Source organism: Durio zibethinus, chromosome 27, assembly GCF_047325235.1.
Source record: "Durio zibethinus cultivar Kanyao isolate XHJ-2024 chromosome 27, ASM4732523v1, whole genome shotgun sequence".
NCBI classification, from domain to species: domain Eukaryota; kingdom Viridiplantae; phylum Streptophyta; class Magnoliopsida; order Malvales; family Malvaceae; genus Durio; species Durio zibethinus.
Genome location: NC_143188.1, coordinates 1,429,081 through 1,441,211, shown reverse-complemented (window position 1 = coordinate 1,441,211; position 12,131 = coordinate 1,429,081). Strand labels below are relative to the sequence as shown.

Sequence of the window (12,131 nt, the reverse complement as noted above, 5' to 3'; positions counted from 1 at the left end):
ATTTGATAATTTAAAATTTAAATATTTAAATTTAAATGAAAAATAAAAAATTAATTATTTAAAAATTATAATAAATTATTTAATCGTATAAATTAAAAATAATATTTTATTTTTTCAAATGATAAAATTATCTCATTAACATATGATATATAATCATTTTAATAATCTAATCTTTTTATTAAGTGCATAAAAATATGTGATAAAATAATTAATATCTTATATTTCAATTAATTTTATGTGTCAAATGTAATTTTAATATCTACTTATAATTCGAATAAAATAAAAAATAAATAAATTCAAATCAAATCAAAATTTTAATTTTTAATTTTTTTCTCACCTCTACCCTCCGCCCATGAATCCACGGCTGTCGTTACACCATCTTAAATATAAACGTTCCCGGAACGTGTTCGACAATCTCTACCATTTTTCAACTTTCTACGTTTTTAATTTGCCCTCTTTTTCTTCCTTCCTTATTCACTTCCCAACTCGAGGGCATATTTCGCCTTCCGTTTCCCATTTATTTACAGTCCAAACCAATCGCTTGAAAGGCTAAGGCGGCAATATGTTGGACCCGTGGTCACGGCCTCGCCGTTCGCGAGCCAAAATAACCGTTCTCTGCCTTCTACTAACAGTCATCGTCCTACATGCCACCTTCACCCCCGCAAAACACGGCTCCTCCCAGGAAAACGAAAATCACCACTCTTACGCTTCTCGCAAGCGCGTGGAGCCCCGTCGCGTACTCGAAGAAGCTCAGAACGACGCCGCTCAGAGCGACAATAACGATAAGAACTACGCCGAATTTGATATCTCCAAGATTCTCGTCGATGAAGAAGATGGAGGAAAGGAAAAACCCGACCCGAACAAACCATACTCACTCGGACCTAAAATATCCGATTGGGATCAACAAAGATCCGAATGGCTGAAAAACAACCCGGATTTCCCAAACTTCATCGGTCCAAACAAGCCCCGAGTCCTCCTCGTCACTGGTTCATCACCCAAACCGTGCGAAAACCCAGTCGGCGATCATTACTTATTGAAATCGATTAAAAACAAAATCGATTACTGTAGATTGCACGGGATCGAGATTTTTTACAACATGGCGCTATTGGACGCGGAAATGGCGGGATTTTGGGCGAAATTACCGTTGATTAGGAAGCTTTTGCTTTCGCATCCGGAGATCGAGTTTCTTTGGTGGATGGACAGTGATGCGATGTTTACGGATATGGCGTACGAGGTTCCATGGGAAAGGTATAAAGATTTTAACTTGGTTATGCATGGTTGGAATGAAATGGTTTATGATGAAAAAAATTGGATTGGTTTAAATACGGGTAGTTTCTTGTTAAGGAATTGTCAATGGTCGCTTGATCTTTTAGATGCTTGGGCTCCGATGGGTCCGAAAGGGAAGATCAGGGAAGAAGCTGGCAAAGTTTTAACTAGGGAATTAAAGGGTAGGCCTGTTTTCGAAGCAGATGATCAGTCTGCCATGGTTTACTTGTTGGTCAAGGAAAGAGCCAAGTGGGGAGAAAAAGTATATCTAGAGAATGCTTATTATTTGCATGGTTATTGGGGGATTTTGGTGGATCGTTACGAGGAAATGATAGAGAATTATCGTCCGGGGTTAGGGGATCATAGGTGGCCCTTGGTTACTCATTTTGTCGGCTGCAAGCCTTGTGGGAAGTTTGGTGATTATCCGGTGGAGAGGTGTTTGAGGCAAATGGATAGAGCTTTTAATTTTGGGGATAATCAGATCTTGCAGATGTATGGGTTTATGCATAAATCGCTGGCGAGTAGGAGAGTTAAGAGAGTTAGAAATGAGACTGGTAATCCACTTGAAGTTAAAGATGAGTTAGGGTTGCTTCATCCGGCTTTTAAAGCTGTTAAGGTATTGAAATCTTGATAATGTCTCATTGGAATAGCTTCAATTGATTGATATGTAACAGTCATACACTGCTGTTCTTGATTAATTCTTTTGCTTGTCGACTTCCATTCCATTGCTAATCCTTCCTTTTGGTAGCTTGGATATTGTACTCAATTTTTTCGATATGTTGGATATCAATGTCAACTGAAATCATAATTGAACTCTGTATTCAATGAACTGTTTGTTGCCTGAGGCCTTGAGTTGAGTTTCGATTTCCATTCCATTGCTAATCCTTCCTTTTGGTAGCTTGGATGTTGTATTCGGTTTTTTTGATATTTTGGATATCAATGTCAACTGAATCATGATTGAACTCTGTCTTCATTGAACTGTTTGTTGCCTGAGGCCTTGACTTGAGTTTATTAGTTGTGTTGGACTTAAAGTGCTTGTACTTATGATTGGCTGGGCAGAAAGAAGAAAAGGAAAATAAACAGAGGAGATGTTACTAAGATTGATAATCACCATACTAGATTTTTAAGTAACTACAGGATGTTGCTTGATTTCATGTTTCAATGATGAATTTTATTCTTGTCTCTGTTCAGTGGGTATGAATCTGTTTGTAGATAACCAATGCCAAGTGAACTATACATTGTTATTTTTTTTTAAGTACAAAGGAGGTCGCAGCCTGGGAATGGGAGCAAGGGTTGCTAGTTTTGGGATTTGAAATCCAGATCTGTTGTATGCCACATTTTAAGGGGTGACTGCGTGAAAAAACTATTGTGCAATTGTTTGCAGCTTACTGCTGCTTAGAAAGTTGTTGATTAAAGAATATGAATGAAGTAGATGTCCCGGGAGCTATTCTCTTTGTTTCTAACATACTCTGGCCCTGAATTCTTGAGGGTATTGCCATTGTTGCCACTGGTCTGCACTATGCTCTTTTGTTAACTTACAATTAGATTACTGTCTTTTGCATTTGAGATTTCAGTTCTTCCTTCCTCAGAGTTCTCTATAGAAACATGGATACAAAGAATGGGGTTTATGCATTTGGAAGACGAGCTAATGAAATCATCTTTTGGAAATGAGATTTTTGTTCTGTCACTGGTCCCTGAAATTCTTTTGTTTATGCTGACTTTTAAAGTTAGGCCAGATAATCTTGCCAAGAATTATGCACCGTCTAGTAGACCTGATAATTTAAAAACAATACAATGACACGATATAAATATAATACGAATGAAAAATACAAAGATAATATAATTTGAAATTTTAGTAAAACCCATAAATAGGTTTAACAAAATAAAGAAATGTATTCTATGCTTTCACGTTGACATGAATTATAATACGAATTCGAATATACAAATTGTTCAAGACTATTCTTCAGTATAGATTGCAAAGTTGTAGCTTCAACTTGAATAGCAAACTGGTTACTCTGCTTCCACGCTGCAACAACTGATCCACTAATTTCACAAATTCCACTTGATGAAATCCAACATTATTCCATTTATCCAAGATGAACATGTCAAAATTGATGTACGACATGGATAAATATAGATTTCTCAATCCTCTTCACATTGCCGCTTTCACTGTTAGAAAAGACATGATCAAACATAAAATTTCATCTGGTAGTTCTTCCAACCTGCACTCCTTCAAACCAGTTTTCTGTTCAATCATATCAAAATTTCAATGTCAATTATAGCAAGAAACAAACAAGGGTAGTTTGGTAATAAAAAACTAGTAAAAAAATGTTACTCCATTGATTATGCATGGTAAACTAGAGATGAAATCGTCTCATTTATGTTCTCTTGCAAAATTTTTTTTCTGTATTATTAAAAAAAAATATTACGTCTATAAGTCAATATGACATTTTTTTATACAAAAATTAAAAAAAATTATAAAATACATTGACAACAATATTTTTTAGTTTTACAAATAGAATGAAAATAATAATACATATCTTTTATTTATTTTAAAAAAATTAATTAAAAAAATAAAAAATATATTATTATATTAATCTCACTCGTAAAATTAAAAAAAATTTATTTTTATTGTATCAAATAATTTTTCGTGAAAATTATACATCAACGTGGTCAAACCAACTGTGAATTTTTTAATTTTGTTACATTTTGGATTGATATTTTTCATTTTAAAAAATATAAAATTAAATTTATCCAAATTATTATATAATTGACTACATTATGATTTTTGGCCGAATAAAATAAAATATTCAAAACCTTGACTTTAAGCAAAACCTCAGAATCGCCACACAACTTTGGACCCACAATAAAAATATCAACGGTTGTCAATCTCACACCTAAACTTCCAATCTCACCAAATCGGCACCTACCTTTAAATTAAAAAAAAAAAAAAAAAGCCCTTGCTCCGTCTCCGTTATAAATCTGCTAAAGGTACTGACTTTGTTCTTTCCTTCATTCAATGGCGGTTCTGTAAAGCTTCGCCCTCTCTTCTCAGTCCCTTTTAAATACATTTTTACTTCTTTGATAAAAACCCTAATTTGGAAATAGGTTAGATTTAATAAATTTCCATTATCTTTTCTTTTCTTTTCTTTTTTTTTTTGTTTTTGTTTTTGTATAATAAGAATGGAGGGTTCAGCTGGGCTAAAACACAAACACTTGGAGTTCACTTTGGCCACAGTTTCTGAACTTTCTTCTTCATTGACTTCTTCTTCTTCTACGCCGGTGATTGCTCGTTTCAGTGCTGATGGTGGAGTTGCACAGCTTCGGTTTCACCAAGATTCAAAATTTATTGATGGATTCAATGTCTATCTTGGAACCTCTCAGGTAAGAAAAGAGAGTGTTGTTTGGTTCTTGAGAAAATGGGCATGCGAAGCAAAGGTAAAGAAAGGGGTAATTGGTCATGTTTTTGTTTTTCCTCTTAACAAAAAAAGAAAATATTTTTTGCGTTAGTGAAAGATTACGTTTTCTCCTTTGGCATTGAAGAGGTGCTTAAGATTTGCATTTCGTTTTTTTTTTTCTTATTTTTTGCGTTGGGTTTGTTTCCAATTGCTACTTTTCCCTATGGTTTGGTTGTTGGTGAGGCATTGTGAAGTGAAATCGGATTGGATTATTGAAATTTACAACTTTTAAAACGAAATCTTTTAGTTTCTGTCAGCTATGAAGATTGTACATTGGTTGAATTTCTTTTTTTATTGTTTTCAGATTTTCAAGTTGGGACCTGTTCAATCGCTTTGTGTTTCCAAAAGTTGTGATACCAATAAGGAGGTATTAAAATCATTTCAACTTTTGTCTAATATATATGGAAATGTTAGCAATAGAAGGAACGCTTATGTATTTCATTCTTTTATTTTGTTGAACTTTTTCTGCTGTTTTTCTGGTTTGGGTACATTCAATGACCTTTTTTTGTTCATGGAAAAATGCCGGCTAGCGGTTACACATTGATAATTTTTGCCTGTTTATTACTTAGATTGTTGCAATTTGTGAGTATATATCCTTGCCAAAATGTTTTTTTTTTTTTGGGTTGAAAATTTTGTATAATCATTGCTGATGATAAGTATAACGTTTAGTTATAATTTGAAACACTGTCAGATATTACATTTTTGACAGTAGTATTTTTGAATCAGAAATCATATTCACGGGGAGTCACCATTCAATTTAGGAATGAGGAGGAGAGCAGGGACTTCCATTCTGCATTTGAGCAATTGCAGAAGGAAGATGATATTCAAGGTGCTACTTTTGAAACCTGCTTATGATCATGCGCAAATTTGTCTGCTGTATTGGCTTTTGTTTGATCTGTATTTTTTTCCCTTTTCATCCAGGAACACATTTGCCAAATGGAGCCATTTCTGCTTCTAAGAGCAAGTTTGATAATAAAATCGAGCCATCTTCTGCTAAAATGTATTTCCATTATTACGGACAATTGCTACATCAGCAAAATATGTTACAGGATTATGTGAGGACAGGTTATATCACAGAGTGGTGCTTCATTATTTCCTTTGATTTTCTGTTGCACATTCACTTTGAATTTTTGTGACAATGCTAACAAAGCCCACTTCTATGAGATAGTAAACCATTATGTTTGATCAACATACAAAATAAGTTATCAGACAAGTAACTTTTAACTACAGGTCATGTATCTTAGGTGCTGATTATTTTCTCCAGGAACCTATTATGCTGCTGTAATTGAGAACCGTGCAGATTTTATGGGTCGTGTGGTGGTTGATGTTGGTGCTGGAAGTGGTATTTTGTCATTATTTGCTGCACAGGTATCTTAACCTTTAGGTCTATTTTGTCCATGCAAATGTGCTATTACTTTTCCTGTGGTTTGTAGATTGATGCTCAATTTCTTTTCTTCTCCCTATTAGGCTGGTGCAAAGCATGTGTATGCTGTTGAAGCCTCTGAAATGGCAGAATATGCTCGCAAACTTATTGCTGGGAACCCCACATTAGGTCAACGGATTACTGTATGTGCTTGTCTTGTCATGTTGTTGCTGTTTTCTCCTATATTTAGATTGATCTTGTTTCTCATTTGTTTGGTTACAATGGTGTGTAAAATATAGGTAATCAAAGGTAAAGTTGAGGAAGTTGAGTTGCCCGAAAAAGTGGATATTCTGATCTCTGAACCAATGGGTATGTTGGTGTGGGTGAGGCTTTGCTTTTGTCATTATGTGAGATGATGAAAATCTCGTTATACTGATGCTTCTAAGCTCTTGCTTCCATGCTTTATTCTTGTGAATATGACGCTTTCTCAGTCAGAATATGATAAATATAAATGCTATGAAGATGTGATGGAATTATTTTTTGGATGTTTAAAGAGTTTTCATTCAAGCAAGATTCTTTAATTGATTTTTGTGTCATTTGCAGGCACCTTATTAGTTAATGAGAGAATGTTGGAGTCCTATATAATTGCAAGAGATCGGTTTCTTGTGCCTAACGGGAAAATGTTTCCATCAATTGGAAGGTAAAAGTTACCACATTCAATCTGTTTATTTCTCGAGCAGTTGATAAATGTTTTCTGATTTGCAGATAAATATCATCTCAATGCTTTTAAGACTTTCACTTTGAATAGTAGCATGTATTTTACTTCCTTGATCTGTTCAACTGTTGGTCTTACACTACCAGGTTTTCTTTTTCCCAAATTATCATGCTCAGCCAGTTAAATTATATGCAGATTTATGATTGCCGTCATGCCTTCATCCTACTCTACCTCTTGCTTATTAATTTTAATTGTTTTGTTTCATATGGTTTTTCCCCTTTTATCTTAGGGATATTTTTTGTTCCTCTTGTATTTCGTTGATTTATTTTTGATCATCAAGCTGTAAAATGCTTAAGGTCTTTTTCCTTGAGTTACTCTCATCCTATCTTAATCTTGTAGGATACATTTGGCACCTTTCAGTGATGAATATTTATTTGTTGAAATTGCAAATAAGGTATGTATATGACATTGTTTTGCTGGGGTAATGTAATGCAATTTTATACGTGCCTGTGTAAATTTATACATCTTTGAAGAAAGTTAATCTGAAACATCTCATGACTTGTTGGCATGAATCTTTTTCCTCCTCCAGTCTGATTAAGAGAATTACATAAAAAGTTGTTGGCTGTATAAATTATTTTATACTGTTTCTATTCTTCCATTATATAATCCATGTCAGACATTTCCTGAGCATTCTTTTCCCTTGTTCTTCTGGTGCCCATCAATGTATTTATCTTTAAAAATAAAAGAAACTTATAGGCTTTACAAGTTTTCAAGGTGGTGTTTTATAAAATTTACAGAAGAAAGTGAAAGATGCTTAGTTTTAAAGCTTACCTTTATCAGAAGACCTTCCTTGTTGGCTGCTTTATTAAACTGTATGGTTTGCTACCAGAAACTCCCTTGAAACATGTTATTTATGTATTCGTAGTAATGCTGTCAACGCCAATGTTTAATGCTATCAACCACAATGTTTTCTTTTCATTGTGCATTTCATAAATTTTAAGGCTCAGACAATGCCCCATTCTGCATTCCTCGAATTGCTATCAATTTTCCTGTACTTTTCTATTTAATTTTGCATTGTATCTACCTTTTCTGTTGCTCCCCCTAACCCGGAAGAACTGGCAGGCTCTTTTTTGGCAGCAACAAAACTATTATGGTGTAGATCTTAGACCGTTATATGGGTCTGCATTCCAGGGATACTTCTCTCAGGTTTGTTTTGTACACCATTACCTGCGTCTGTAGAGTGAAATGTGGCACTTATATCCTAGTGTTACTAAAATGCACGGTTTACATTGGGTTTTTCTCGATACTTGCCTATAAAATTTCTTTGGCAGTTTCCATACTGGTCTTCCTTCATGTGTTTGTGGTTACTCCATTGATGTCGCATTCTGATGCCTTTTGCTTTCATACAGCCTGTGGTGGATGCTTTTGATCCAAGATTATTGGTGTCTCCTCCTATCTGCCATGTAATTGACTTCAACGAAATAAAGGTATCAATGAGCCATTGACTTGTTTCTCTTGTTAACGAGTTAGTCTCTTATAGTAAACTTCATTTCATTTTCCTCGAATCAAAGTGCTATATCTTGTATTTGCATCTTTGCTTTTCCACCTTCATATGATTTTCCAAGACAATGAACTTTTTATTTTACCTCTTGCATTGCATTCTATCACATCCATTTATGTTTATGTTTTGATTCTCGGTTGCTTTGTAGAACTCTGTACATGGGAAAGCTTTTTTTAGTTGTTGGCTTGTTGCAAACTTGTAACTTCCATGGGACATTAAGACCTTTTTTTCTGAGCGTTGCAATATTTTCACTTAATCATAGCTGTTTGATTTAAACTACCTTTCTCTGACCGTAATCAACTACTTTTGATGGTTACTATTTTTGCAGGAAGATGACTTGTATGAAATAGATATTCCATTGAAATTCATAGCATCTGTGGGGACTAGAGTGCATGGGTTGGCCTGTTGGTTTGATGTTCTGTTTAATGGGAGGTAATACTTTCCAGTTTTGCATTTCATCAGATTTACAGTTTCATCCATCTAACCGCAGTTGAACTGCTTTATCAATAGTTCTGTGCAAAGATGGCTTACCACTGCCCCTGGTGCGCCTACGACCCATTGGTACCAGATACGATGTGTTCTTTCTCAGCCAATTTATGTTATGGCTGGGCAAGAAATAACTGGCCGACTTCATATGATTGCCCATAATGCTCAAAGTTATACCATACATCTAACGTTGTCAGGTTGGTTTCGATCTTATTTTTGCGTTTCTAATTTGCTGTTTTTTTTTTCTAATGAGGTACGCATAAACTCTTAAATAGCTAAAATGTGGGGCCCTGGGGCGGAACAAGGAGGAATTCTTCAGACCTCATCGTGCAAACTTGATCTCAAGGAGCCTTATTACAGAATGTCACAGCCACAACCCTACACATTGGCACAAGACCAGCAACCACATCAATTGCTGCAGGCTCAGGTATCAGCTTATTATCCTGTCAGCTCGTATGTGATTTGTTAGATTCATCTAAGATTGATGGCTTTTAGCTAATTTCTTTAGTGCAATTGTATTCCATCTCTAACATTGCTATTCATAAACAATTACTATTGGTTTGCTTTTAACAGGATACACCCTTACACACTGATGATTTGGAGGAACCTGAGTTGCTGAACGAACCATCAGAAAATTCAGGCGCTCAGCTCCAATAACTGATGAAAAATATTTGAATTTCAGGACTCTTAACAGAATGCGCCTGTAACATAATTTTGCTTTTACGCTGGTAAATCTAGGGTCAAGCCTCTGGTGATTTGTGCCATTTGTTTCTGATCCCTGTAAATTAAAATCGACTTGATTCACTATTATTGTTTCTTTTGAAGTAGCTTCACACGATAACCGTACTCCTTGTAATAAGCTTTTCTCTGCTCCTTGCTAAGTTTATCAACCTGAGATCCCCTTAGACGCTTGAATGGGGGAAGCTGGTCATATTCATCATAATCTTCTTCATCAGAATTTATTGAGTCTCCTAATGCAATATCCAAGTCAACAATCTCACCATCCTGATTGTTAGATAGTTTTAGAGGACGAGATTGCAGTAGGGAAGACAGCAAGTAAGTTAGTGGTGGAGAACGAAGCTGGACACCCAAATGCTTCTGGTAATCAAACGGATCTTGAGATTTTGATAAAGAACTTGCTTATGATAAGATCTTCATTGAATAGCACAAGAGTAGCAACTGTGACCTCCAACTTTGTCCACTGGGGAGCAAACTTTCTCCATTTCCGTTTCTCTGACATGATGGATGGTTCTCAAAAAGAGCCACTGGATGCATCATACTTGGATTCATTAGATGCAGATCGCCAACTGCTTGGCTGATAGATGGATGAACCACATGGGACCTTTGAGCAACAAAGACCTCAAAACTTAGGGTTTCCCTCAATGGTCCCTCTGAGGAAGCAGACGGAGCATGAGTAAAGAGTTACAATGGCATTTTGCCATAATGATGACCCGAGAGAATCAGTGAGATATTATAGTAATAGCAAATCACTAAGGTCTCTGTCATGTGTGTCTAAACGATCAACATAGAGAACATCTGGGGGGGACTTCCTTACAAATATCTTTATAGATGCTAATAGTTTGCGATTAGTATCTTCTTCTGTCACAGGAGATCTAAGACCAGGTGATCAAAGATTCTGATCTTAACTACATCTACTGTTCCAACAATCTCCTTCACAGCGGTTGTGGCTGGTTCAAAAGCATAAATTCTGGATTTTTTGTTCCTAAAAAATGGAAGTAATGCAAGCACTCTTTCCCACTCCAGTTTTTCCAAGAACACCAGGATATTCAAAGAAAAGTTTTAAATCATCTTTACCTTCTGCTTCAAGCTCTCTTGGCTGATTCAATGGTGAATTCTTGACTGAAAAGACTACCCAAAGCTAGGGCCAGCCTGCACAGTTGCATGGGATCAGTGGGAGAATGACCTGGTCTCTTTACAAGTCTCAAGAATTTCACTCTTATTAGTTGTAACTTCTCGTACCTCTTCTTATCTTCGTCACTGACATTGTCCTCGGACACAACGTCGACCATATTTGATGGTGGAGGCTGAAGCAGCTTTTGAAGTATGGAATGAGGAAGCTGAATGAGTAGGGCGCTCGAGAGAACAACCAGGAGAAGTGATTGTGAGGCCACCACCATCAGATTCAGCACCTGTTGCTGCTTTCAGAAGAGAAACCAATGCAGCAGAATTGAATAGTTAGTTCCTTTGCTTCATGTTCCCTCTCGGCTTCCACTTCTTCATCTCCATGACAATCTGCTCACTTGCCGTCTCTAACTGATCCTCCGAATTTACCTTCAAAAGAGAAGTGGAGGTTAATCCATGCTCTACCTCATTCAGTACTTGTTTGCTTGTTTCAAAGCTTCCAAAAATCAGTTGCTAAACATCTTCAATGAACCTTAACCACAACAGAAACCCTTCCATCTTCCACATCAGTCAACATTTCAGCAAACTGTTCATCATCCATTGACAATTGGGCAATAGGAATAACCCGATTTGAATTAGAACTACCCACCAAACCAATGCCAAAACCACTCTCTTCCCCATCTACAATTGACTTCTTTAAGCTATCAAAATCATCATTTTTGTTAGCCACATAAATTTTGTAACTTTCACTAATACCATTATTCTCTTCTTCCAAAGTTTCTTCTTCTGGGTCTACCACTGCAAAACTCCTCATCTTCAAACTCCAACTCACTGTTGTTCTCAAAACTATTTAAACTACTCCCACCAACAGTGCTTGCAGTTTCATGACCGTTAGATTCATATTCAGAATCAGAATCAACAGTTATGGGAGCTCCGATAAGTAAAGAACCTGTTGATAAAAATGGGGTCTCTTTTGCTGTGGAAATAGTGACATGCGGCATTGACTCCATGGACTTGAGCAAACACTGGATGCCAAAGAGTTATGAGTAAAAACAGATGGGGAGCCTTCTATTTGTATTTTCCTTCTTGGGTTGTGTTACCATGAGTAGACAGTAGATTTTAGGACAGGCTTTGTTATGTTTGTTGTTCTGTTTTTTAAGCATCTGTTTTGAGCCAACTAACCCCAAAACCATAAAAGCTTTGGGCCTACCCTTGAACTCTTCGTGCCTTTCTTTTTGCGTAAGCTTTACAGGTGAGGAAAAAAAAACGAAAAAAACTTAAAATCGATTAGAAATTGTAGTATTTAATTTGATACGAATTAATTTTTTTATTAATTTGGATTAAGTTTATATACTAATAATATATATTAAATTCAAATAAAAAAAATTGAAAAAAAATCAAATCGTATTGATTTATATA

At 35.8% G+C, this 12,131-nt stretch overlaps 1 protein-coding gene and 2 pseudogenes across 2 annotated transcripts; 2 read left to right on the top strand and 1 right to left on the bottom strand.

Moving 5' to 3' along the window:
- Positions 1 to 410: 410 nt before the first annotated feature.
- LOC111280050 (xyloglucan 6-xylosyltransferase 2 pseudogene) lies at positions 411 to 2,123 on the top strand (annotated as a pseudogene). The gene has a single exon (XR_016334883.1). The product of XR_016334883.1 is annotated as a xyloglucan 6-xylosyltransferase 2 pseudogene (transcript).
- A 2,105-nt stretch (positions 2,124 to 4,228) lies between these two features.
- Positions 4,229 to 9,792, top strand: LOC111280049 (putative histone-arginine methyltransferase 1.4). Its single transcript, XM_022867203.2, has 16 exons — positions 4,229 to 4,257; positions 4,449 to 4,650; positions 5,029 to 5,091; positions 5,451 to 5,553; positions 5,646 to 5,789; positions 5,989 to 6,092; positions 6,192 to 6,290; positions 6,387 to 6,456; positions 6,691 to 6,787; positions 7,202 to 7,256; positions 7,925 to 8,008; positions 8,212 to 8,289; positions 8,692 to 8,795; positions 8,874 to 9,046; positions 9,125 to 9,276; positions 9,423 to 9,792. The coding sequence occupies exons 2-16, from the start codon at positions 4,450 to 4,452 to the stop codon at positions 9,504 to 9,506; spliced, it is 1,611 nt and encodes a 536-aa protein (XP_022722938.1). The 5' UTR covers positions 4,229 to 4,257; position 4,449; the 3' UTR covers positions 9,507 to 9,792.
- Positions 9,657 to 11,868, bottom strand: LOC111280052 (translocase of chloroplast 159, chloroplastic pseudogene; annotated as a pseudogene).
- Between the last annotated feature and the right edge of the window lie 263 nt (positions 11,869 to 12,131).

Bases quoted from the DNA above. Each gene is read 5' to 3' on its own strand.
- LOC111280049 (XM_022867203.2), top strand. From the start codon at position 4,450: ATGGAGGGTTCAGCTGGGCTAAAACACAAACACTTGGAGTTCACTTTG. The intron at 4,651-5,028 runs GTAAGAAAAGAG...TATTGTTTTCAG, and splicing joins TCTATCTTGGAACCTCTCAG to ATTTTCAAGTTGGGACCTGT. The intron at 8,290-8,691 runs GTATCAATGAGC...CTATTTTTGCAG, and splicing joins TTGACTTCAACGAAATAAAG to GAAGATGACTTGTATGAAAT.